At 41.7% G+C, this 27,592-nt stretch overlaps 1 protein-coding gene and 1 long non-coding RNA gene across 3 annotated transcripts; one reads left to right on the top strand and one right to left on the bottom strand.

Annotated features, from left to right (window-relative positions):
* Window positions 1–27,592, bottom strand: ASIP (agouti signaling protein). Of its 2 annotated transcripts, none has more exons than XM_074604884.1 (4): window positions 25,256–27,592; window positions 6,751–6,953; window positions 2,258–2,319; window positions 1–622 (listed from the first exon to the last, which is right to left on the bottom strand). In XM_074604884.1, exons 2-4 carry the CDS (start codon window positions 6,929–6,931, stop codon window positions 446–448), a joined length of 420 nt encoding a protein of 139 aa, XP_074460985.1. In that variant the 5' UTR covers window positions 6,932–6,953; window positions 25,256–27,592; the 3' UTR covers window positions 1–445. The 2 variants fall into 2 exon arrangements, with proteins under 2 accessions (XP_074460985.1, XP_074460986.1); XM_074604885.1 differs by having other exon boundaries at window positions 6,751–6,905.
* On the top strand, window positions 18,920–20,413 carry LOC141750498 (uncharacterized). The gene is made up of 3 exons (XR_012589681.1): window positions 18,920–19,048; window positions 19,338–19,404; window positions 19,506–20,413. It is a non-coding gene; the product is annotated as an uncharacterized LOC141750498 (long non-coding RNA).

The following is a 27,592-nucleotide window of genomic DNA, read 5'->3' as shown; positions in this document are numbered from 1 at the left end:
GGTCCCTCACTGGATTAACTGGTCCTGGTTTAGCGTGGCTGTTTGTGTGCCGTTGGTGCAGGCTTGATGGTGCCAGTTAGACAAAACTGCAGTCTCTGGTTAATATGACCCTTCAAAGAACAAACAAAAAAAACCCCAAACACACGAGAAAACCCCAAACCAACAAGAACCCAGAATTCTTCCTAAAAGGTGGGTCAGTTTTGCTAAAAATAGCTATTCAATGTCAGTCTCCCCGGTTGTCTGCTCCCTGAAAAATCATCCTGTTTTGATAGCATTCACTCCATGGAAAAAAAACTCCCATTGTCCATTTAATTTTAAGAAGGGCAAATCCAAGCTGTTTGCTTCAAAGCTCTCTACTTTGATTGCTATACACATGGGGCAGTTTGTAAATATACGCTTGAGAAGCTAATGAAAGACAGAAGCCTTATTGTGTTCCCAGTTTGGCTTAGCACTTTGGGTTTAACATTAGACATTGGCAGATGGTCTGAAAAATTCGGCATTTGCACAAAGCACAGTAGTGACAACATGAATTCAAGTGTGGTTTGCAGGTTTTGAAGTTTGGCACACAGTCAGCAGCTGGTGTGGGCCTTGGTTTTGGAGATGTCTTCGGTTCAGCATTTTTCTAGAAGGAAAAAACCCATGAAAATTCATATAAATATAAAATGAGTCTGGGTCAGAAGAAAGCATAGGTGGAAAGAAAGTGAACCGAGGGAGCTTCTGGTTTGAGATGAGCATGCGGCTGTTAGCAGTATACAGATGTGGTGGGACTGGATTGTGGGAAATGCTGCTTGAGACCAACGTACTGAGTAAAACGTCATGAGCCCCCTATTTTGAGCAATTAGAAACACGACTGAACAGAGCGAGCGTTGGAAAATGCTCTGTAGGGAAAAATGAGGCAGCAGCACAGAAAGGGACGCAAGGATCTGCAAAGTCACCAATGTTATCAGGAAAATAAAGTAAGGAATTACTCTGGGATCCCCAAACTTTTCAAATGAAAGAGTGAAACCTTTCATGGGGCTTGTTCCCACTTTATTTCCCAAGCTGTGAGCCTGAGAGAGGGGAGGTGACTTGGCGATGCTGTGCTTCGCGTGGCTTGTCAAGCTGCCTTTGGGGCTCGGGAATCCTTTGTGCATCACATTTGTGCATGGGAATCCTTAACTGCAGGCACGGGTGAGAGAGCTGAAAGAGATCTCTCGGCCTCCCCAAGGAGTGCCGCTTCTGTCTGGGATTTTGAAAAGTGGAAAACTTTGGGTTGGTCAGCACGTGCCCGGGACCTGGGAGAGATTCTCTGGAGCCCAGCGGCTAGAGGCACCCAATGTTCTTCTTTAACTTGGTAGTTTCTCAGAAGTTCCAATTTTAAGGTAAGGTGTTCAGTGGTCTTTGGCAAATACTTTGACAAAGTTTGATGGCAAGAATGTTCTGCTTTGAACCGGAGGGGTGGAACTAAGTGACATCCTGAGGCCCCTTTCAACCTGGGTCATCCTGCGAATTTAGGAAGCGTTTCAAGGAAGGTTAACCACACAAGACTTCCATTAGAAAGGAAAAGGAGCTCTAAATGTTTCTGGTTGCAGCAATGACTGATTTGGCTATAAGTGTCTATCAAGATATACAAAAAATAAAGTAAAAATGCTATTTTCTACTCTTCTAGACAATTTTTGTAAGATCGGAGCCCAGCCCATGTAATACTTCACATTTAAGACCTATGGGTAACATCACATTAAGGAAATCTATCAATCTGAATCTATTGATCTGATAAAATTGCTAGGTTAACCCTTTCAACTGAATACCAACTTCTTTGTATGCCTCTGCTTTAATTATTTTTGGCAGCTGTGGTTAAAGATCAGCAGATATCGAGTTTGTGCCCCCGGGCTGCAGAGCCTGTGCAGTTTATCCACTCGGTGTGACTGGGAATGATACCGCTTTATGGTGGATGCCTAAAGAATCTCACAAATATTTCAGCCAGCTCAAGGTTAAAGTACCTTTTGTGTAATAAAGGACTGTAAAAAAAACAAAAGCAAAAGCAAATCCCGCGAGACCCACCCCCCAACCCAAACAATAACCTCTGACTAATCTAAGATGACATAGTTTTCATTCCACCATTAATGTTTTGCATCGGCTTTATTTAGAACTTCAAACTGCATGTCAATTATTTAAATTGGGGAATGGCTGTAAAAGCCTTGCAAATGAACGCACAGAGGAAAACTGTAGAAGTCACAAACCATTCAAATTCAACAATGTTTTCTGAACTGCCACTTACCTTGGAAGATTTCTTGTTCTCTGCTTCTTTCCTGCTGACTTTCTGGGATCTTTTAGTTAAATCTTCAAAGAGAACAGCACAACATAACATTAAATCAATTAAATGTCAATTAATTGAGACGCTTAATAGCGCTTTTGTGGGACAGAAGGCAGATAAGCTGCACTGCCACCTCGTCGCTGCGTGTTTTGCCGCGAAGCCGTTTGGCCACGTGGTGTGGCCGAACCCCTGCCACCCACGTGAGACAGAAGCGCTTGTGTTTGAATAATTTCAGAGAAACAAAATTAAAGGACTCTGTGTAAAAGGTGGGGGTACTTCTGCACATTAGTCGCGTGAACAAAAATAGGAAAAAACTTTAGAATTCCCTTTTTTTTTTTTTTCTATTAAAAGGTGGGGTTACCTGCGTAATTTAGGCAGGAACTAACACACGTATGCTGGTTTTCACAAGCAAAAAACCTCTTTGCTGATTTGGCGTGAACTTCATCTATATGATGCCACCTTTCGTTCTTCAGTTCTTTGTTCCTTCTTCGCTCGCCATCTTGTTTTATGAAACGTTACTTGCAAAGGCGTTTCGTTAATGTACCTGTAGCTCTGAGAGGTTTGTGAATATTTGTAGAGTCGAAGCTTGGATCTGGTAAATTTTGGGGGGGTACTGAGACTATGCCTGATGTAACTCTTTTTTTTTTTCTTTTTTTTTCCTTTAGATCAAATCACTAGTATTTGTGAACTTCCTCACACTGTCCCTTGAGGACTAATAGCATTTACTGTACTTGTTGTTATTATCATATCAGCTATAATGCTATTTATTACTCTATATAGTATATTACTGTATACTATATAATGCTATTTATTACTATATATATTACTATATATAATATATATATTTATTACTATATATAAGCTCCATGACTAAGGCTTGTCTTGGGATCTAACACAGTGAGACTGTTAAAGCATGAGACGCTTCCCAGCTCACTAATCTCTTACGGTATTTTTGCTGCCTTTATTCCGTGTGTGTGAGGTTTGTAACAAGCACCACCTGTATTTAATGAATGATTGGGATAAAAAATTTATATATGCCTACTGACGAATGGTGGTTCCTTGGCTTTTCCGGTATTTGCTATCCATCTCTTCTTGAATATTTAATAGTTACCAGGATTTACAGAATGAAGAAAAGACATTTTGGGTGGGCTGGGGGGGGTGTGTGTTCATTTATTATCCTTGCATCATTGTAGTTAGGGTTATACATCTCTAAGAAACAGTGGGAAGGAAAACTATACTTCAAGCATGTGAAGTTATTGTCACTGAATAAGAGCACGTCTTAAAAAAGGCATTGCACTCACCAGGATTAGCGGTTTACATCCAGTTCCAGCTGGCAGATTAAGTTGGGTTTGCTGTGCTGCCCTTTGAAACTCTCTGATGGTAACCGAGATGCTTGTAAGCCGTTTAAACCTACATTACTTTAACTTTTCTATTTGTACAGGATTGTCTGTATTGCTTCGCCTAGAAAATTTTTTCGATAACGTTCAGTTAAAGAGTACGTGATGACATTACACAGAGATTTACCCGTTGGTGTGGTGTAAATGTGCTTGAATTATTCCAAGGGATTCGGTAAAGAAATGATGCCCAACGGGTAGATGATAGGGAAACGTAGGGTTTATTTTGGGAGTTCAGTGCTGTAATTGTCTCTTCTATGGTTCCTCTGGGTTGGGTAAAACACCTGCTTTTCCCAGCTGGCCTCTAATCTCATATTCCTCATGCTCTACCTACTGTGTTCCCAACAGCTGCCCAGGTGACCAGCTCCTTGCACATCTCATCTGTGGCGACACGGGAAAATGTAATACAGGCTTGGGAAAATATTGATAACACACACCTCTAACCCCTGTTGATAAAATGTGATTTGAAGTGCTACGAAAAGCATGTATTAATTAGATGATGGCACATTTTACTAGTTGATGCTAGCAAATCTGCTTACCTTTTAGGATGTGATTCAACTCCAGCCTCGGGTTTTATTGAATTTGACCCAGACATAACATCTTTTGACACCGTGAGCACTGTGATTGATTGACGGGTGTATAATCAGCTGATTGCAAATGAGTTTTATTACGTATGGCTACAGCAACACTTAAAAACTGGGCTGTAACATGAGTGCCTTCATCCCTGCTCCACGTGGCCAACCAGAAGGAACAGGACCTTGTATAAGAAAATACCACTGAGACAGGAAGCTCTATCGAAAATGTTGAAACCAAGCTGACAAGAAATTTTTCTGTTAGATTGTACAAAAATAGGTTGTACGTGTCAGCATGACAAATTATAGCTGATAAATCATAAAGAAATTGACGGTATTGGAAGAGGAGAGGAGGCTGTGGTTATTTAAACACTCTCTTAATATTTACTCTAAATTAGTTGTTTCTGTGGCGGTGACGGGACAGACCAGCCTGTCAGCCTTTTGCCATGACGCTGTTGTTATAATAAATATTACTATTTGTGGCACCATTGTCCCCCCTGGGTGCTGCAGGGTTTCTCTGGGGCTGGAGGAGCCCGAATTTATATGTAGGTTATCAAGTTATAATTCAATTATTTTAGCTAATAAGTGCTAGAGGTGATGTGGCTTCTGGTTGTCTGAAATAAAACCCAGAAAGGTTTGAGCACGTGCCACATCAGCTCCAAAATGAACTATTTCAAAACCTAGGTCAGATTCTATTGAATGAGAAAAAGGTGAATGATTCGTCTCAGTTTTATTACTCACTTTGTATTTTTTCAATTTTCTTTTGGCATGGGGCAGTGGAGGATCAGACTGGCCTCTCACCTTTGAATGAATGGGCTGCAGGAAGGCCTTGGGATACCTCTGGAAATGCCTTGTGCCCCGAGAAAGTGGGAGCAGCCCTGGCCAACGGTGTTACAGGGGGTTTTGCATCCGTATTTTCCTTTTTGGAACAGTCAGCAAGGACAAGCAGGACTACGGAAGAGGTGAGCGTTATGCCAAGATCTACTCTTTTGAATTACTCTTGCGTTTTCAGCGTCAAATAGTCATTCTGTTTGTATGCATGCAGGAGAAGAACGGGTGGAAGGGTGAGCCAGAGGTTACGCTGTTCAGCCCCTTGGTCTGCTGTGGATTTCTTTCCTTACCTTGGCTAATTATGTCGTCTCTCTGTTGACTATGAAATGGGAAAGCGGCGCAGCCAGGCTTCACCACGGAGCGGTGAGGCTACAGGGATGCTCTTGCAGGTCACCAAAGGGGGCAGAGAGGAAGGATGGGTTTTTGTGAGGCATCGCAGTAGCATCCAAAGCATGAGAACCTGTCAGCATTAAGGGGGTTTTGCTGTCTTGGGTGTCTGTTGGCAAAGCAAGATGGGATGATGTAGCTTATCTGCCATGTTTACGGCACGGGTGCGTGCGAGAAGATAAACAAGTTGAAGGGAATGTGTTTTATGTCTCTGATTTTAATTGGAATAAAAAAAATCATTGGAAACGTGAGACTGAAGGCATCTAGGATTGCAAGGACCATGAAATGATATGGCTTGGGAGGCTGCAGAACAGCACAAGCTTTAATAAACTTGTGGTCAAACAACCTTGAGTTAACTCAAGATTCAGCGGTTCAGATTTCATTGGAAATGCACGTGTGGGGGAATGGTTTCTCCTTCAAGAAACACTCTCCTGAGCAAGAGTGCAGAGAAAATGCAGGAAACAAGGTAAGAAACCAACCTGCTTTAAGCAAAAGCCCTGAAAGCCTACAGAAAGGAGCTAAAAAAGAGAAGCTTTGTTTTTTTGAATTATTAAAATTTTGACACAGTTATGAATGACAATCTGCAGCTAATTGTCCCCAAATACCTGTAAGTTTCTTGAAAGAAAAAAGTTGGCCTAAATTATGTTGCAAGGCTCAGGGCAGACACTAGGAAAAAAGTTTGTGAAGAAAAGAGTTAAGCGTTGCCCCAACATGGTTCTTCTCTAACAGGGCAGATGGTCACCTGCTGGTAATGGAAGGGACAAGCTGGTCCTGTCTTGGATAAAGGGGTGACCTCTGGCTCTCCCTTGCAGTGCTCTTTTCTCCCCCTGGTTGAAGATTGCTTGGCACACAGGTAAATCGAGGTTATATTAATACCTTAGAGAACTGCTGATTTCTCTGCCACAAGAGCGGATCCTAAAAACCCAGAAAGTCATGTTCACTTTTTCTATTTGCACTAGTCTTTCAAAGGAAGATGAATGCCCATATTAACAGAAAAACACTTATCTTCAATATAAAAAGCCTTACAGTATGATAGGACCTGAAGTGAAATCTGTAAAACTAAAGTAAGTTGCCTGATGTTTGGTTTTTTTAATACTCTGATCTGTGGTTTCCCACATTGTCATTCTCGGATGCTGTGGCTGCATTGCCGCTACTAAATCATTTGTATTAAATTGCAATGTTGCAGTAAGCTATCAAAATAACCCATATCAATCAATAATTGTATTTTCTGCAAATCTTGTTAATTTGGCACCGAATGGCAGCTTTTACTAACCTACTATGGAGATCGGTGGGAGATCTTGGAGGCTCATTTTGTTGCTCCTTGGCAGGGTGCATTCCGTCTTCTCTTCTATTACCATGTGAGAACCGGCAGCTCTGAGCAAACTGTAGCAGAGCAATAGGCTTAGGAAGAGGTTCTTACTTTCCATCCTGGGGAGGAAAAATTCCATTGTCATGAAAACCAAAGTCGGTCAAAACCTGCATGTAGAAGAGATGCAAGGATAGGAATCTCAACAATGGCTTTCCGTCATGTGGTGCAGCTTTAGCAACATACTTTCAACGATTCTTTTGTTTCCAGCACTTTGCCTCTGATACCAGAATATGTAAGATTGCAGATGCCTGAGTGGAGAAACGCTATCTCAAGAATAACTCTTTTAGATGGTCTTTGTTTCTCGATTCTGTTCTCAAAAGGCTTGTTTTCCCAAAAGCTGTGAGTTCCCCCCACTGAGCTTTACAGTGCTGTCAATTGTACGACCAAGGGGAAGAGAACTGCTGTCACATTTGACAGCTCAGTCACATCATCACATTTTTCCCAGAAAATCTTGTTTACAATTTTATGCTAGAAAACCTAGAAAAATAATGATAATTTAAAAAAAAACACACACACAAATTATGTTTCCTAATAGTTTTTTCCATTTAAAAATAAGTCGTGAAGAAATACCTTCTTTTATTATACCCTGACGTGGCTGCTCTGTGATCCCATAGTGAATCACAGCGGTAACTCAAGCATATTATAGACGGCTCAGCATTGTAAAGCATTTATGGGCCTTAGGGCTTAGTTTGTACTTGATAACTTCTAAGATGCAACCAAGTCTATGGGATTTGAGCATACTTATGGAGAAAACTGAGCTTTGTGGAGTGTTGGCCATATACCTTGGAAGAAGGCCATTGGTCGTGGCCAACCCTGCTGTGACGCAGTGCAGCCACCCAGGGTACACAGAGCGTAGCACCATCCCAGGCTCCTTTTCTTGTAGATCCTTAATACTGTTGAAGTTCAAAGTTGATTTTTATTTCCATGGGCATTAGTTTCACGCTGTGTCAGAGTTATGGGAGCCTTCCCCCAGAGGCACTGCCAGCCTCCTGATTTATTGGTGGCTTTTTGTCAGCGAAAAGCTACTAGTAGCAGTAAGAAGAGGGAGTGAAACCAAATATTTGGAGCAATTAATCTGGTTGTAGTGACTTAATTACTGGAGAGTTAAAAGATGAAGAATTTCTGCATCGGAAGAGCTTCAATCTAATCACTGAAAACTGAGACTGTGTTACACTTGCTTTTTAGATAACCATTTAGGTCATAATCATAACCATTCAGGTCAAAATTAGAGCTTCTTTTTCTGTAATTTTACTAACCTGAGTATTCCTGGTGATGTTCATATTCTAGGTGTATGCTTAAAATTCAAAAAAAAGAGATGAATAATGGCTTGCGTCCCCCAAAGCTTGTCTACATTTTCCAAATATGCAGTTGGTCAAACAAAATGTATCACTTAAAAATCTTAGCTTGCTTGACACTTAGTATACTAATTTTTGCAGGATCTAGGCCTATAGGGAAGGAAGAAATTTTTTACGCTGAGGGTGGTGAGCCCCTGGCCCAGGTTGCCCAGAGAAGCTGTGGCTGCCCCATCCCTGGAGGGGTTCAAGGCCAGGTTGGGCGGCGCTTGGAGCAACCTGGTGTGGTGGGAGGTGTCCCTGCCCAGGGCAGGGGGGTGGAACGAGATGGCCTTTAAAAGTCCCTTCCAACCCCCAAACCATTCTGTGATTCTATGATACAGGGAATGCCTATGACAGGTAGATATAGACGTTAGGGCTCTAATTCTTTCCATGCTCTGAGCTGGAGTGACGAGAGCAAGCTGTGAGCCGTAAGCTGTTTAGATTTGCACATAGAGGTGTTCACACTGTAGACTTTGCTTTTTTAAGCAGCTTTTTAGCCCAGTTGCAGAATATGCTCTACAACATACCTACGATCTTCAGATCAGTGTGTGCTGCCCATCTGGAGTATTGGCGTAGCTGGCACATAAACTGTCTGCTGGAGACAATGTCAACATGCCCCCAAAGTACTGTTTAAATAAAATTCTTCTGGACCAAAATGTTATTTCCACTGTATTTCCTTGTCCTTATCTCAGCAAAACTGCCAATGAATGCAATTGCGCCTGTGCAAATGTAATAAAATAGTAGTTTGACAACTTGCATCTGTTCACTTCAAACAGAGTGACATCTGAGTGACATCTGGATGGCCGTGCCCAGAGAGTTGTGATTAATGGGGTGAAATCCTCTTGGCGGCCGGTCACCAGTGGTGTCCCTCAAGGATCAGTTTTGGGGTCAGTTTTGTTTAATATTTTTATTGATGATCTGGATGAGGGGATTGAGTGCACCCTCAGTAAGATTGCAGATGACACCAAACCAGGTGGGAGTGTTGATCTGCTTGAGGGTAGGAAGGCTCTACAGAGGGAGCTGGACAGGCCGGATCCATGGGCCAAGGCCAACTGTATGAGGTTTAATAAGGCCAAGTGCCGGGTCCTGCATTTTGGTCACAACAACCCCGGGCAACGCTACAGGCTTGGGGCAGAGTGGCTGGAAAGCTGCCCAGCAGAAAAGGAGCTGGGGGTGCTGGTGGACGGCCAGCTTAACATGAGCCAGCAGTGTGCCCAGGTGGCCAAGAAGGCCAACAGCATTCTGGCTTGTACCAGGAATAGCGTGGCCAGCAGGAGCAGGGAAGGGATGGTGCCTCTGTACTGGGCACTGGTGAGGCCTCACCTCGAGTGCTGTGTTCAGTTCTGGGCCCCTCTGTACAAGAGGGACATTGAGGTGCTGGAGCGTGTCCAGAGGAGAGCTACCAGGCTGGTGAGGGCTCTGGAGACCAGGGCATGTGAGGAGAGGCTGAGGGAGCTGGGCATGGAGAAGAGGAGGCTGAGGGGAGACCTCATTGCCCTCTACAACTCCCTGAAAGGAGGTTGGAGAGAGGTGGGGGTTGGCCTCTTCTCCCAGGTGAATAATGACAGGACCAGAGGAAATGGTCCGAAGCTGCGGCAGGGGAGGTTTAGGTTAGATATTAGGAAGAATTACTTTACTGCAAGAGTGGTCAGGCACTGGAACAGCCTGCCCAGGGAGGGGGTTGAGTCACCATCCCTAGAGGGATTTAAGAAACGTCTAGATGTGGCACTTCGGGGCATGCTCTAGCGGCAGAGATTGTAGGTTGTTTGGTTGGACTCGGTGATCTCAAAGGTCCTTTCCAACCGTGAAGATTCTATGATTCTATGAACACGCTCTAGTGTTAAAATGCAAACCTAGCTGCAGGTGTTCATTTCAATTCTTATGCACGTGTGTTCTTTTTTTGCCAAAAGCACTGAAGTGGTAGGAATTTTACAGCCTTTGAGCGACTGCTTGAACCTGGAAAATGCATATACTGGTGAATATGCTTTTCATCTGAAAACTATACCAACTGGTTAGGAAGGTAACACTCCGCAGAGCAACAGAGTCTGCTAGATGTGTGCAGCAGAGCCCATGAAAAGGTGAGAGAGGTGGAAAGTGGAACTGGAAGTGAAGATGAGAAAAAGGTGCGTGTAATCTTGAGTTTCATCTTTTGCATCGTATCACGAAACTCTTGCCCATGTTTGCTTTGTTGGTTATTCTGGCATTAAAGAGATGTTTACTTTCCAATTTTGACCATTATTTTCCTAATTTTCTTTCTGTGACTCATCAGAGGCTGTTTAAGGCAATCAAACTGTGTTCCTTGGCTCCAGCATGCTTCACATTTGCTTTGGAACAAACACTTCATTTTAAAAGAGTTTATTTTCCTATTGACCTCCTAACAACGTAGAGGTAAATTGCTTAAATAGTAGTATCTTTAGAGGGTTCCCATTTATTGCTTTAATGAAGCTAAAATGTACTAGGAGAACTTTAACACTTTTTTTTAATTGTTTATGGGGACTTAGTCTCGCACAGCGCTGAAATCCCGCTGAATGTTAGTGCTGACCCTTAGCTGCAGTTCAGCAAATTGTGTAAGTAAATGGTTAACGTGTGGCAGTGCCCTGTATTGTCAAGGGAATGACAGAAGTACATTTAAAAACAAAACCAACCGTTTAAAAGTTTGCTGACTGTCATCAGAGATGGCAGTACCCTTTTCCGTGCCATTTCCTCTGTGCTTTGGCCTGTTATGTTTGATATGTAAATAAAGTATTTTAATACTTACCCCAATTGTTAGCTCTCACGAGCCTTTTTCCTGGATGTACATTTGGAAAATGACAGATGATGTGAAACAGCTTTTGTCTCTTTTTAATCTATTTTCCATAGTGTCATGTTAAAAGCTTTCATGAAGAAATTTGATTTCCCCTGAAATACCCCGTACGTTCAACACTTTTGAGGGGAACTCATTTCCTGTCACAGATGATTTCACTCTATTTGGAGATTTATCCTCATACAACAACAGAGTGAACAGTTTGAGACATTCATACATAAAGTCTGCCATAAACACTGGAAGGGACAAGTTGAAATTTTCTTAGGAGGTCTGACAAATCTGGACCGACTCATAAACAAACCTGCATCATTATAAAAAGCTGAAAACAGCTGCTTAGAATAAGAAAACATTAAAGTACATGAACAAAGGAATATAAAGTACTGAAAACTGTGTTACACTGCTCAGTAACTGGCTGACAAATCTTCACTTACGCTCTGCTGCCGTGCTCCTGTTTTGAAAAGGATAGGACAGAAAAAGAGGGAACGCAAGGGAAAAGGCAAGAATCAGTGGATGCCTTGAAAGATGTTGAGATGTCTGGTGCGGCTTGATATAATGGAAAGATGTATACATGCAACAACCATAAGAGCTGTTTTAATTCCTGGCACAATTCCCTAAGATAGCTACAAAAATTTAAAAGCTATTCAGGCAATCAGGTTGGTCAGGAATGGTTTGCCTTTGGTATATCCATGCTTACTCTTCGCAATTCCTTTTTTGTCCTTCCCGTGGCTGGAAATGACTTCAAGGAGTATTTCCTCTACCCTCTTCCCAAGGACTCATGTCAGCCCGGCTGACCTGTAGTCCTGTGGATCCTCTTCTTGCCCTTTTTGAAGATGGCTGTGATGTTTCCTTTTTCCGGGCATGAGGAGCCTCCCACAATTGCCATGACCTCTCAAAGTGAGCAGCCTGGCAGTGGCATCAACCAGCATCTCAGCACCCTGGGACGCACTCTGCTTGGTCCCATGGACTTTTCTGTGTCCAGCCAGTTTAAGGGCTCTCTGCGCTGTACCTTTCCCTGCAGTGGGTAACAGCAAGTTCCCAGAGGCTCTGCCTCCAGGCTCAGGCCAAAAGCAGACCTGACCAGTCTGGGGAAGACATCAAGTACTTCATCTTTTTATATACCTCTGATCCACTGACTGCTTGATCACTCTGGATATGCCCAAAGCCTCCCTTGGCTGTGTTTTTGTTGGCTGTGTGGTTGGGCAGTGACAGGTATAGCATGAGGGTCCAGAGGAGCCTTGGCAGTATCTCTGCCACTTCCCAAATTTCAGCCCCCAGCGAGCAACAGACCTTTGGAGTTTGGCAGACAGGGACCTCCATGTCCAGGAGGTGTCTCTGGTGACTGTCTCCTTGTCCTTCTGGATGCTACTGAGTCTGCTAACCCACTGCTGCAGATCCTTCACCGGTGAGGTAGCATCCCAACCAGTGTGCTCCGCACAGAGGTGTGAAGCTCGAGGGGACGCCCAGGACACCCCCTGCGGCTGAGACCCAATGGCCGTATTCTCCTTGTAGGTGGTGCAACGTGGCAGTGCCAGCAGCGTGCCAGCAGCACCACTGTCCTCATGCTGTCCAGTGTAGTCTCGGGTGGCCTCAAGCAGTGCCTCCAGGGTGTCTTCGCATCGAGAGTTCAGTGCTGTGATTCACACTGGTCAGCTGCTGAACTCCAGTGTGTCTCCGCCGATCCCAGTTCCCCCATGTATGTGATGCTGAATGGGCTACTTTCACCTAAACATACTCATAACCTCACCACCGACCCATAATCACCAGAGCAAAAGTACTTTTATGGTCACTACCCTGGCAAAGACGAATGACAGTGGGCCCCCTCATGCGCACATCCACCCCCTCCCTTTCACCTTAAGTGCAGGGTCAGTATAAAAGGCTTTTTCCTATGGGAAATACACCTTATACCACCATCTGCTACTCATCCTAATACGAAATCCTCAAAATACTCTATAAGTTTTCCTCTTTTCTTCAGGACAGCTAGATGTAGGATAATAAATACCACCACATTCCCTGGAGAGAACTTCCCTCGCTACTGCCAGCCCTACTGTTTGCATCTGTTTTCACAGGCATATCTTGGCAGGGTTTGTTTTTCACCCATTCAAATCACTTGCATTTATAATTACCACAGCATTTGAGTTCTGCCAAACTCGGCTGTTCTGGAAGCCATGAGAGCAACGTTAATTCCACTTACCAACAAGGTTTGACATTGAATCAGGAATTCAGATTTACGTTTATGTGGATCCCTCATTTATAACTGTGAAAAACATTGCGCAAATGCATTTTACACAAACCATAACAGCCATTGTGTTTTTCTGAACATGATTACATATTTATAAAAGCCAACAATTGTTGACTTTTTTTATTTTTATTTTTTCAAACTATCTATTTCGTGTTAGTCAAGGGCCAGGGGAATTATCGCTATTTGATTGTCCCATTTGTCTAGTTTTTTCTGGGCATCTTCCATTCTAACTTAACTTTTCTGATTAGCTTTTAAAAAATTGCCTGCGATCGTAGAAAACCAGCTCCATGTTTAAAGAATCTGTTCCAGTCTGCTACCTCGTTTGTTATTTGATCTTCTACCTTTGCATTTTGGCTGGTTGAAAAAAACGCAAAGCGCGTAGTTGAGGTGCTTGGGTCTAACCTCAGTGTGGTTAAAAAATGATCTGTGCGCTGTCTATGAAGATAGACATGTCTGCAGCTGAAAAGCAACCTTTTCCACGCTTCAGACAAATTTAGATCCAAGCCTTCTCTATTTTAAGAGTAGTCGTTGAGACTGTTTTTATAGTTCTCCTCTAATACCTCTACTTAATGCTACCACCTGGATTTCTCCTCCAGCCTAAATCATAGAATCATAGAATGGTTTGGGTTGCAAGGGACGTTAGAGCTCATCTAGTTCCAACCTCCCTTTCATGGGCAGGGACACCTGCCACTAGACCAGGTTGCCCAAAGCCCCGTCCAACCTGGCCTTGGAAAGCCCGGAGCCCCTTTAGGGACCGGAAGGGGCTCTAATGTCTCCCCCGAGCCTTCTCTTCTCCAGGCTGAACAACCTTCATAGGAGAGGTGCTCCAGCAGGCTTTCTAGAAATTACCCTGGAGCCAGAATTGCATGTGAAGCTCAGTGCTTCCATACCCTTTGCTTAGGGATTTCATCGATCTGCCCAACCTGCTGCCAGAAAAGCACGTGCTCCTGCTTTTCAGGACCCTCGCGTGGAGCATGGTGTGATGGCAGGACACCCAGTTCCCCTCTGCTGTGGACAGGTGGTCGCAAGAGCTCACCTTTCTCTTTCTGTAAAATCGGTTTAAATCCTTATTTACCTGTATAAAATCATAGAATCATCTAGGTTGGAAAGGACCTTTAAGACCATCAAGTCCGACCACCAACTTAACACTGCCAAAACAACAGTGCAATCTTATGGCATTTTTAAACAAAAAAATGATATGACATGACACGAGTAAAATTTTTATGGGATGCCAGCGTGTTACATCAAAATTTCTGCTTCTTTTCTCCTTTAAATTGAAAACAAGCTATAAAATACTATTGACCAAAGACAAACTGGCAAGTGTCATTGGAGGGCTTCTCTCAATTCATTCTCATTCCTTTTGTTCTTTCTTCCAGACTCTTTTCTCTGGTCTTTTGTGTAATTATTTTTTCATTCCCAACTATAGGGGCTGAGCACAAGGGGCACTGTCTTTTCTCTAGTTTCTCTGTACCAAACCCACCATCAGTTTACTACGATGAATTGTATGTGTTTACGGAGATAAGTGCACCAGAGAGATTTCTGTAGTGTTTGATGCAGTTTGTTAAGTTTCTGTGCAATTTTAACTTTAACATTTTTTTTAAGTTAATGAACTCAGTCTACCCTTCTTGCTCCCCTACTCCTTTCATTTCCGTTTTCTGGTTCTGCCTTTGGGGTGGCATTTTTTTTTTCATTTTCAGTGATCCACTGTGCCCTGTTGCTTTTGACACGAAGTTTCCTTTAGAAAAATTTCTCTTGCCTTTTGTGCATTTAGTTCTTTTTCCTTTTGCACTCTCTCATGGTTTCCCTACCTTGTCCTCCTCATCTGCAGCTGGGTAATGCTGAGGAACGAAGCAGTGAAACTGGATGAGATGCAACAGTGCAGAGGCCAAGTTCAAACAGTGAAGCTTGAGAGCAAAAAAAATTTCTGAAGTTAATGACTTCTGAGTTTCAAATGATAGAAGGGGAAGAACTGGGTGTATTGCTTACAGCATGACCAAGAGTGAAAATGTGATGCAGCTGTGAAAAAAGCAAACTAGTAAATTCAATTCGAGGGTGTATCAAGAGAAGTATTTGTAACAGAAATATGAAAGCATTTAATATTGCGTGCGGGATACCAATCTTCATTTAGAGTATTGTGTCCAATTTTGGTTACCCATGTGGAGCAAAAATGCATTTAAATTAGAATGGATGCCAGCAAAGAATAACACAATGATTACAAACTGCTTGACATATCATGTGATCTAGCAATATCTCCAATGACACTGTCCCATACGCCCAATTTCTTCATACTCCACCTGACATGACTTAACAAGGAAATTGGTGTGGGCCTCCATTCCCTCATACATGTTCATGAAAAATGTGAGAACATTTTATTTACGCTTGTGATAAGCCTAAAAATTATCAGGCAAAAGGATCTTTTTCTATGTCTAAAAACAATGCTTATTACATCTAACTGCACAGTTTTAAAAGCATCTTACTAACATATATCATTATGGACCTGTTGGAGCGGGTCCAGCAGAGGCCACGGAGCTGCTGGGAGGGCTGGAGCCCCTCTGCTGTGAGGACAGGCTGGGAGAGCTGGAGGGGTTCAGCCTGGAGAAGAGAAGGCTCCGGGGAGACCTTAGAGCCCTTTCCGGTCCTTAAAGAGGCTCCAGGAGAGATGGGGACAAACTTTTTAGGAGGGTCTGTTGCAATAAGACAAGGGCTAATGGCTTTAGACTAAAAAAGGGTAGATTTAGACTAGATATAAGGAAGAAATTTTTTACTGTGAGGGTGGTGAGACAATGGCCCAGGTTGCTCAGAGAGGTGGTAGATGCTCCATCCCTGGAAAGATTCCAGGTCAGATTGGACAGGGATTTGAGCCACCTGCTTTAGTTGAAGATGCCCCTGCGGATGGCAGGGGGTTGGACTAGACGGCCTTTGAAGGTCCCTTCCAACCCAAACTATTCTGTGATTCTATGATTCCCTCATTTTCTTGGTTGCATTTAACTGTTTAATTGTATTTTCAATAAAAGTAAAATAAGCTGCTGTGAAAATGGTTTCAAACTTCCCTCTTTACTTTGAAAAAGGAAGGCAATTCTTAGAGTATCTGAGACATGTTCCATCTCTGCAGTAAACTCAGTTGTACTGACTTTGAGCTTTATTCTTCTCGTGCCTAATGTTACCTGTCCCTTCATTAAACAAAGAATAACATAACAGTCCCTTACGTCCCTTCAAGTCCCTAAATCCTGGAGGCCTGCAGTGCTCCAATTCTGGATGGGTGGTGGTCTCAAAGTCTGGGGCAACACGCATTTCATTAACTGAAGCAGGAGGCTTTACGGCTTTCATGCCTTTGGGTATCTCTCATCATGCATATATATTACAAAAGCATCAGTATGAATGCTCTTCCTGTTAAGAATATTCATATAGTCTATTCCTGTTAAGAATAGTCATAATTTGATCAACGGAAGAACGTGGGCTCTTTATCTGCGCCTGATAACCATACACACAGATGCAGTTGCAAAAGTCGTACAGTCTGCATTGTCCCTTCTTAGGACCTCAAACTGCTTGGGGCTCCTTGACAACTACTGAGCAGTTAAGAAAGACAAACAAGTCACACAGACTATCTAAAAAGATTTGCCATGTGCAGGAATATGGAATGGCAGGGATAATTGGGCTTGTATATATTGAAAATCCCTGATTTACAGATGCTGTGTGTATTATTTTTGTAGATATATACAAATTCAGTAATTTTTTACTCTCTCTCTGTGTCTGTAAGGGAGGGGATAGCTTGGCACAGACTCTTTCAAACCACCCTGGATGTGTTTTTCTCTCTGCAGCTACACTCATCTATCAAAGTCCCTGTAATTAGGCCACATATCACGCTGTTTAGACCAAAACCATTTGTGCTCAGTTGGGCTGAAAAGGAAGAAAATAAATTTCCATCTTGAGGATATTTAGCTAAGTCCACTGTGCCATCATAGTTCGAATATGTGGGTGGTAAAAAGGGTGAGAATCACTCTTTCTGGCAGCTAGAAGCCAAGACTCACTGGGCTTCGGAGGTCAACTATGTTTGGACTAAAAAGGAAGAGTCTTATTAGAAGAAAAGCTTGTCCATCACAGTTCCTATAACTCCCTATAAATTACGCTGCGTGCTCTCCTCCCTTCTGTCGCTCATTCAGAGCCACCCCCATTGGCTCAGATGCTGCATTCCTTGTTGAGGATGGACATGGCAATAAGCGGCGGCTGGAATTACAGGAGGAAAGGTTGAGATGAGACATAAGGAAAACCTTTCTGATGTTCAGGATATGGAAGCACTGAGACAGCTCGCCTGAAGATAATTATTCATTGTCCAAGGTAGAGATGTTTAGGAATGAATTAGACATATGTCTGTCAGTCAAGTCTGCTATGTTACTTCTCATATTCAAAACTAACGCAGATTAAAAAAACACCCCCAAACCCAGACAAAACTACACTCTCTTAAAAACTACCCAGTGTGATGGTGCATATAAATCAAAGGTTTGGGTCCTTGTCTCACTTTGCATACAGACGCTAGATGCCACAATTGAGGATGGAGTGAATTTTAAAACTAAAAATAGACTGAAATAATAGAAATACGTAGACACAACTAATGTCAAAAAAAGCAACTCTGAATGACAGGAGCTGTTGTTCTACCCAAGTGGAAAAGGCACAGGGAATCAATAATTTTTATGCCTGTTTGTAGTGACCAGTACGAACGACGTGGTTCTTGTAAATTGTTCCATGGATACTGCCTGTAACAGAGCTGCTGTGCTCGTTACTATACGTTTACAACGGATTTAGAAGTGACTGTTGAACTGACGATTTAGAAGAGCTCTTGGGAAAGTAGCCAGAAGCCCCTGGATAAACAACGTGCTGCCAAATATCTAGGAGAGAGCAAAGCTGTAATGAAGCTACAGGCTTACAACAGCAAAAAGGACCATTGTGATCATATGGTCTGACTCCTTCTGTGGCAGGCTACAGACCCTGCCTTCACTGCTTAATTCTAAATTAAACCAAGTGATAAAGTGTCTGGTAACTTGTTACCTTAAATTTATCTTGTTTCAGTTTCTAGGAACCAAATCTGTCTAAACCTTCCTCTTCGCTGTGAAAAATGCCTTTGTTTTATTTTTCTTTCCCCCTCCCAAGAGGTGCTTGGATGAGCAGGTAGCTTTCTAATAGTCTCCCAGCCAGGTGAACAGGTTGAGCCCATGGAATTACTAAGTATAAATTACTTTTCTCCCAGTTCTTCTGTTAATCACATGGCTCTTTTGTTCAGTTTTCTAACTTTTCATTAGAAGCAGAGGCGGTGTTCCTCTAGAGACAAATAATTTCCCAAATATTTCCCAAAATATTTCCCAAATTATTCTCCCAAATAATTTCCTTACTCCACTCTAGTTATTTTTAAACAAGTTCTCTGTTTTCTACTCCAAAATTTTTCTAGGGTCTGAGTCAAGCTAATGCACATATAATGGCCTTATTGTCCACCTAGTCATTTAAGTTATTGAAATGGAGCTTCCCACCCAGCTTCACCAGCTTAAGAGTTAGCACCTACTTTAAACTGATTATCTAGCCTTCCTTCAAGGATTCCACCAGTATGGGATGAAACCCTGGGGCTGTGGTTGGTTGGTTGGATGGATCAATCGATCAATCAATCAATAAACTTATTACAGAAGGAATCCTGATTCCTGCCTTAAGAACTGCATGTGGAAGGAGTACTCCTTTTACTCAACGCTGGATGTGCATCTCAGTCACGAGAAGCTCCCTGTTCAACAACCAGCACGTTAAATTCTTTGTAGCAAGTTATTTAGACCACTTGACTGGTGGAAGGTAAAGTGTTTTTAATATCTGGTTTTACTCCAAGAGTGAATGGAATAATTTTTTTGGGAAACTTTTCCTTTTTCTGTGTTATTTTGCTTTATGTTCAAGTCGTATGCTATTGTGTAATAGCATTTTTAGGGTGGCTTATGCCCCGTGCACTCTACAGGCCCTACTTGGAACTTAATCTGCCTGCCACAGATTATAATTTTGCTTCTTGTCGCTAAATAATTCTAGTATTCTGATCTATTTTTACTAACATCAACATCTTATAATTTTTATCCTTTTAAAATTTCTTTAGAGCAGCATTCTCCTGGTCCTCAGGCTGTTTGGAGCTCAGGGACAGGACTCTCTGATTGTTTGAAAAGGTACTCCCACCTTTGTACTGGGATTTAGGGCACTTTATAAAGCATTCTATAAGTGTTCTGGGCTGTCCCTCATTTCCTGCATGTTTAAATCTTTCTCCTAGATCATTTGGAAGAAATATAAGTTAAAATTCTTTCCGTCTCTATGGAACTGCCTCTAGGAGGATAGGCGTGTTCTCAGAAGACGGGAAGCTGGCAAAGCGTCTCTCTTTGAAGACTGTAGGAAAGAGGAAGCTGTGAAACTATTGCTGCTCTGTATTCACTTTCCAGAGAAAATACTACATGAAATACTTATGCCTCTATTACCCTGTAAGTGTAAGAGCTTACATAGTGTTTTGATTAGGAGGCATTACATTTTTGACACTTCCTTCTACTCTCTTCTGAGGCATGACTAGATACAGGCTTCACAGACGCGGGTACGTGAGATTTACTATTTGTATTCACTACAAAGCTTCTATTGTCTTAAGTTTTGTTCTATTTGTACATTCAGGAACAAATTGGTTTTTATGTTACAACCAAGACATTTAAAAGGTGAAGTTTTTTTGTGTTGGTTTGTTTTTTTTTTTTAATAGGAGGCAATTTATGAGATATTTGCTCTATGACTGGTGGAGGCTGATGGTGGATTAGCTTCAGAAATCATTTGGGCAAAAATAATCCCTCAGGCAATGATGGCAATGTGATAAATAAGTACAATCGTTGATATATATACATCTGATGGTAAAACCAAATAAAATCACTCTCTGGCTTTTCCTGCTTATTAATTTTAATCGACTTGCTTGAAAGTCAGAGGACAGGGAGTTTCCTCGGTGAAGGTAATGGAACAAGAAGAAATGCCGAGTGCCATATGATACCTATTTGCAGTGGATGGAAAGCGAAGAGTAATAGATGTAGTGATGGTAGAGGTTCCCACTGTGTAGTACATACATCGAAGATGGGGTACAGCTGTGGTGATCAGACTTGGTGATCAATCCAGGATGTTATATCTGAGAGGCTGTTGGGGCCCTGAGCGCACCAGCCAGGTCTGCAGCCTCTTCCCACTGCTGGTGGTTTTCCTGCCAGTGTCCGAGGATGCTCTGATACAGAGCAGCTGTAGCCTGGGCTCGGGGTGCTGGGGAAGGGCTGGGAGATACCCCCTCAGGGGGTCCCCCCTTCCCTTGGGTGCCATGGAGAAGGCAGGAATTCCTCCTTAGCTGATGGCAGTAGGACCTGCAAAAGGGAAACTTGAAAGGGCTATGAGTAAAGGGCTACGTTTAAAGAAAAATGATCAAAGTTTTTTATTTGTTTTCCATGCATAATGGAACTTATAAACATCCTACTCTTCTGCTTGCCCATATCCTTGACATCCTAAAGTAGAGGGTTCTGACTCGTGTTAATCTTTGTCTGGTAATAAGCATAATTTCTGCTTGAAGGTACCACTTGCATATTGGTGACGCGTGTTGGCCTGTCACAGCCAGCAAAGTGCTGAATGGGGGGGAGGGGAGACCTTTCTGGTGTGGTCACTGATGACCATGGGGAGAAATGGAGGTTTCTGGACATTCCTTCCAGAATCTCCCAATTCTGGCTTGTGTTATCCTGACTGTGACGTGGACTAATAATAACAGGTAGAGCCATAAAGGTTTGCAGCTACTTAATGCAAAATCAATTTGTTGCACTTATGTGCCCTTTCAGAAATGAGGAAACAGAAAATAATACTGGTTGCATTGTCTGTGTGTGGAAAAACCTGGCATCGGTGACTCAGGCATCGTGTACCATATGCAAAAAAGATGTCGGAGCAGTATTGGGTATCTGCACAAGATCAATGAGAGAGCTGGACTACCTCTACACAGTCCTGCGAGGCACAGCTTCCTTCATGGAAGAAGGGAAACGCATGTGTGGGCCATAAGTGGGAAATAAGGATGAAGACAAATGTCTGGAAGATATGTGTTAATTGATAAACTACCCATAGGAAAACAACGTGCATTCTAAGAATGAAAAAGTTATGGACAGACATCTAAGAAAGAAATGAATATTGTACATTCAGGATGGGAAATACTGTTCTGGAATGCAATGACCCAAAAGGGTTTGGGAGTTGTGATGGAGATGAGCTCACAGTGTAACACTTGTCAAAAGTGCTAATGTAGCTCTTGAATGAGGAAATAGGACCAACTTCAATAGGAGAGAGAATATTTATTTGCGATTGGTATGGCTATGTCTGGAAGACGCTCCAAGAACACCACTAATTGAGCAGAAAGAGTTTGGATAAACCATAAAAATGATCAAAGGAATGGAAAAGTATGTCTAAAAAGAGCTCTCAAAGCTCAATCTCCTTAATATCAAAGAGAAACTGTAGAGCGTGTCAGCTCCTGGACGTACCCGCCAGGGTTGGAGGGAGGATGGGGTGACAAAGGGTTTTCAAGCAAGATGACAAAGGTTAATGAGATGAAGTCACCAGAGGTAGAAAAAGATTTCCAAGATCTGGACTATTCTGGCTGACTTAACAATTACGTTTTAGAACATCCGTGAGGGGCTGATTTACGTTTTCTACTATAGAAACTTAATATATATTATCTCTTTTTTATTTTTAACTGAGAAATACAAATTCTAAGCCAAACTGGTGGAAGTTACACTGTTGTCTGTGTTATGTGCTAACTAGTGATTAGACCTTCAGTTTTGTTTATGATATTACAAGTCTCCGAATCTGTGCCAGGAGCGTGGATGCTCACTTCAGCGAGGGCATGCTGGGGACAGGCTTCTCGCCGATAATCCCGGAGGCAAAGACGTTGCTTTTACAGTTATGGCACTACAGTTTTCTTACCAACTTGACTTACCTCTCCACATAATTATTTCGAAATGTGTTATTTCTTTTCTTTTTTTTTTTTTTCCTTCTTTTTTTAAAACCCTGAGATCTCTGAAACCTCTTTAGCTCTAGGGAAATAAATCATACTTGTCTCCAGAGCATCTGGCTTTGAGTCAGACCTACTGAAGCAGCCCATTTAAAAAATCAAATAAACAAAAAACCACCAAAAATAAAAAGCTTAGGGTGAGTCCCTAAATAATATCAATGTGGATATTATTTATGGATATATATATGTGTGTGTATATATATATGTATCTATCTATACATATAATATGTAGTAACTGAAATGTACTTTTTTTTTCATGCATTGTGTCCCCTTGAAGTTACTTCTCTGCCACTTTGTGTTTAAAAAAAAAAAAAAAGTGACAGGAAATACTAACTCATGTTTTTAATCGATCACAGGAGTGAACCAGATCTGCTCAGCACAAAGCTTTATTTCATTCTATCATGTGTCACAACCGATGATTCATTGTGGGTCACTGTGGATGGTTCCCCACAGTGGCATTGGTCACCTTCCTAATTTTTCTTTTAAGCCAACACATTATCACCACCAAGAAACAAGAAACACAGGTGTCGCTACCAGCGGCAGCCTTCCCAGAGGGGCTTCCCTAAAAGAACATACCTGCTGCCATCAGCAGCTGGATGCTGGGCCTGCAGCTGCTCCGAGCAGAGCTGTTTCGGGGTTGCTTTACACTGGTACAGGAAATAGCCCTGTTACAGACACCTCCGAAAAGTACATGGCAAAATTCAGTAAAAACTCCACTCTGCAGGTAGAATAGAAACAGGCTTCTATGCGTGCACTGAGCTTAGTCATTTTTAACTAAGATAATTCTATTGACAGAATGAAAGCATACTTAATGTTTTGCTAAACGGTTAAAATTATTATGTTGGCGCTGGTCAGTGCTGCCTTCTACCTCCTTATAACTCAAATTGAATTAATTAAATAAAATTTTAACCACCCGGGTCAAAGATTGAAGAGAAACGGCGTGATTTGAAAAAACAAATTTCATAAGCAAACGCTATTCAAAAGGTCGGTGGGTTTTTCTGTTAAAGTTGCTGTTTTTAAGAAATGCTAAAACTTAAAAAAAAAAAAAAGTTATACAATATTTCTTCTATGAAAATAGGTATACCACAGGAGCATGCACACTTAATCAACAAGATGTTAACTACCTAGTCAAGGATTTTAGTAGGTCTTTACCCTGTAAAATACTGGGGGCAAATTCATGCCCGTAGCTCTACTTATGAGTCTCTTTGTGCCTAATACGTTAAAGGGAATACTGAAGATAAAAACCTGTACTGAAGCTGGCAAAATCCTTCCTCAGTTTTCGGTGAGTTGTTTTTTTCCATATATAAGAAAAAAATAACCTATTTCCCTAGTTATCATCCGTCTCTGTGATGATTTGTGTGTTTTTGCAGTTAGGCTACAATGCTCATGAAAGCTCCCTGGGTCTGCGTCAACGGAGGGGAAAAAAAATAGCTTTTCTGTAAAGTGGAAGGTGCACAGAGAAGTGCAACTTCAGCATTCGGAAAGTCAAACAAGAGACGTGTTCTTTAAAAAAACAAACAAATAAAACCAAAAAACCCCAAGCAACAAACCAACCAAAAAAGGCCCAAACAACCGCCAAAAACAAGCCATGGAAATCCACCCCCTAAAACCCTAATAGCCTCAAAAGACCTTTTTGAGAGTGACCGTAACTAAAACTGCCCAAAACATAGACCAGAGAGACATCAAACTCTCCAAATAAAATTCGCGTAACCATAAACGGGGGGGAGGGTGGAGCAGACCCTACCGTCAAATAATGCCTCCAGAGAACCCTTCCTGTCTCTATCAGAAGTGTTTCTGATATTAAGAAGATGGCCCAGAAACTACGAAAACGCCAACAGAGCAACAAAGGCGCTTCTGAACAGGATGAGCTGTCTTTCGCTTTCATCTTATGGCTGAAAGTCAAAAGAAACACAGCTGTATAATATACACGGAGAAATAAAGCAGGGGGGGGGGAAAAAAGTAGACAAAACCAGGGAAAACAGTTGGAAATGCATCCATTTAGGAAAATAACAAATGTAATAAAACGAACAATCTTATTGTAAATTTTCCAGTGACTGAAGTCATTAGAAAATTGATAGAAGTGCTGTAGAAATTTAGGCTAAAAGGAAAAACATTAGAATTGCAAATGGCAATCATAAATTCTCTCTCTCAATTTCTTACCTTGCTAACTACGTACAGCAACCGTTGCTTGCTAAACTTGCACAAAATTGTAGAATGTTATGAATACTGGTAGAGAATGAGACACTTGGATATGTGTAGCGTACAATTACTTTTTTTGTGACACCCTATAGAGAGAACTTACAGGGCAGATTAGAAAAGAATTACAGTCTTTACAGAATTACAGAAGTTTGAAGAGAAATATTACTACTTCCAAAACAAATAATCTAAACCCTTAAAATCTTTCAAGAGTCATAAAAGCTTCAGGAAAATAAGGATTTTATGACAATATTATATAGTCATTTTATTTACCTCACTTGGAAATAATTTAGCCAACCAATTGACGCAGTGTAAAAACACAGGATAGGAAATGCACTTCATTAACATTAAAATCACACAGTAAAAGAGCGTAGAGAGATACTACAACGTTTAAAATAATTTCAGGATAAAACTCAGATGCAAGTAGACGGAACTAAAATTTGCAACAAAAAAAAAAAAAGAGAAGAGCCAGATACAACAAACAGAATCAAAACAGTCTAAATCATGGGCAGCGCTGAAAAAGAAGTATTTGAAGTTGGACAGAAAACTGGAGCGAATAAATGCAGAAGAGCAAAAAGGTAAAATATCAAAGTAAAGAGAGTTTGAAAACTTTACTGCTTCCCAGACCGGTGAGATAGATTTACAGCACTGATTCGAGCGCAAAGGAAGACAAATCTCTGCAGTGCCATGTAGCAGTAAAACACGATCTTTTTAAGTTCAAGCAACACGGGGGAAGTTAAATGCCCCGTAGAAGAGGTTAAATGTTTTGGTCCTACCGAAACAGTAAGCTGTTCTCCTATTCATCAGGCTCTAACGAAATGCATCTGGTCTCCCTTGGTTGGCTGATCTGCAGATAATATAGGCAAAGCTTTTGGAGCTGTTTGTGCTCCCATTTGATGGCTGAGCAGCCTGCTTTTAAATATCACCTCCTCCCGAAAGCAAGGCAGAAGCATTTACTAAACTTTAGCTGACAAAATTATAACGAGGACGGACAGTCTATTCTTTCGTACTTCAATTTCAATTTCTGATTTTTCTCAGTGCAGTTTTTTTGGGTTTGTTTTTTTTTTTTGGGTTTTTTTTTTGTTATTTTTTTTTTTCCCCGCCCCCTTCTCTCTTTCACTGTTGCTCTGAAAAAAAATCTGGTGGGAAGTTGACTGTCAGCCCCTCCTTTTTCTCCCCATTTGAAAACTGTAGGGACCATCCCAATCCAGAACTCTTCAGGCAGGGATATTTTGAGCTGATGGTAGCTAGTTTTTTCTGTTGCTCAGGTGGAAAAAGGTACGTAACGGGGGAACGACTGGAAAGACCTGCTGATTAAAAATAAATAGATAAATGAAAAAGAAATAAAAACAAAATTAAAAAAAAAAATAAATTGTTGTGCTCTTTAGTGCTTGTTTAGGGCTCATTACTGTGAGTTCCCGTATCTGGCAAGCTCGTTCCCGAGAAGGATCATTAGAAATGCTGGGCATGTGAACAAGCAGCTCCTCAGCGGTTCCGAAGCAAGGGAATAGCGGAGTTTTCCATTGATTAACTCCACCACAATGAGATACCTTTGTGGAGTAGCTAAAAGTAAACACATAGAGGAGGAAAGGCTTTTTTTCTTAAGCTTGGTCACAGCGTGTACGAAAACCAGATGAGTTTACCAGAATGTGGACACAATTACTCAAAACTTCTCAAAAGTCCCTTTATAATTTCAAGGGTTTAATTATACATTTCACTGGTACATTAATAACTTTTGTTGGCTGTTTTACAGCCATGTGCGTGTCATGTGTGCCATGAGGTGTGTTGTTTTTTTTTTTTTTTTTTTAATGCCTACTTGGTAACGTTGTGTGCAAGGGGATAGATAGAAATAAGGAACCGTTGAGCTATTCAGCTGCTGACAAGGTGGCTCCTGTTTGCAGCCTGGGGCACCGCGAATTTCGGATTGGAATAAACGACAGAGCGTCAGTGGGTTTTTAGAAGCTGAATGATCAGATTTGAATTAACGGCCTCAAGAGTGCTGATATGATAAAAGATGATGGGGGGTGGGGTGGAGGGGGAGGGGGAAGGCCCCACTACGAAACAAAACTGCAGCCCCTTTGCATTTCTCTGCGTGATTCCAAGTCTATTTTTATAAAGGCAGTTTTTTAGTGTTCTCTCAGGATCTCATCGGGACCGCCCTCAGGTTGGAAAAAATACCTCTTTTGGGAGGTCTTTTTATTATTTTGTGTTTCTTGGTAGGCCTCCCAAAACGCGGTAGTTTAGGTGAGAATGACGATACTGAGGTAACATGAGCTGACTTTGTAGGACTTGAAACATTTGCAAAAAACATGGGGCAATGGGAACCGCTGCGTTGGGAGTTGGAACCGCTCCTCACAAACCACATACTGCAAAATTTTGTAAACATCATAAGTTTAGAAATTAATTTGTTTCACTACTTCTGATTTAAGGCACTAACAGATTGTGAAGTTGCATTTCTTTTTTTTTTTTTTTTTTGAGGGCTGTCTAGAACATAGCATACTTTTTGCCATATTTGAAGTCTTTCAGTTTCCATGTATTTAATTGCAGATCTCTTCTGAGAGAGAGCTAAGACACTGCAGACTCTTTCTTTCAAGTAAATTATCCCAACTCTTCACTGACTGCAGCTGTTTCTTTGCTTTGTTTTAAAATACTGTGCTCTTGTGATTGTCCTGAATATCCGTCATGACCGATTTCCTAGGCAGCTCCTGTTGCTAGCAGCGTTGTGTGTATATTCCACAAGCAGGCTGAATTTATTTATTTATTTTTTTCTTTTCTCCATTTTTGTGCCAGGGTTTTACTTTTCCAGTGTTACAGCTTCAGTTCTCTTTTTCCATAGTGAAACAGCAGAATGAACAGACCACGGTGGTGCAATTTAAAAAAGGATTTTAAAAATCCTTTATTTTTTAAAATAAAGGATTATAAAGTAAGACTCCGAGGGGACGAAACCCCACGTAACTATGTGCTTTAGAGTACGTAGGTAAGCTATTAAAATGAGGGAAGTTATTCAAGCACTTAAAAGTGAGCGTGGGCTTGTACACTTTCCTGATCTGGGGGCATTTTTTTGCAGAGACAGAAGTCTTAAAGTAGTTTTAATTAAGTCATAATGCAACAAG

This window comes from Larus michahellis, chromosome 12 (assembly GCF_964199755.1).
Source record: "Larus michahellis chromosome 12, bLarMic1.1, whole genome shotgun sequence".
Classification (NCBI taxonomy): Eukaryota; Metazoa; Chordata; class Aves; order Charadriiformes; family Laridae; genus Larus; species Larus michahellis.
This window is presented reverse-complemented; position numbering and strand designations above follow the sequence as displayed.

What these genes read in the sequence shown, in the direction of transcription:
- ASIP (XM_074604884.1), bottom strand. Translation starts at nt 6,931, where the DNA reads ATGACAATGGAATTTTTCCTCCCCAGGATGGAAAGTAAGAACCTCTTC. An exon ending in CCCACCGATCTCCATAGTAG is followed by an intron (nt 2,320 to 6,750) that starts GTTAGTAAAAGC and finishes TTCTCTTTGAAG; the next exon opens with ATTTAACTAAAAGATCCCAG. An exon ending in AGAACAAGAAATCTTCCAAG is followed by an intron (nt 623 to 2,257) that starts GTAAGTGGCAGT and finishes TTTTCCTTCTAG; the next exon opens with AAAAATGCTGAACCGAAGAC.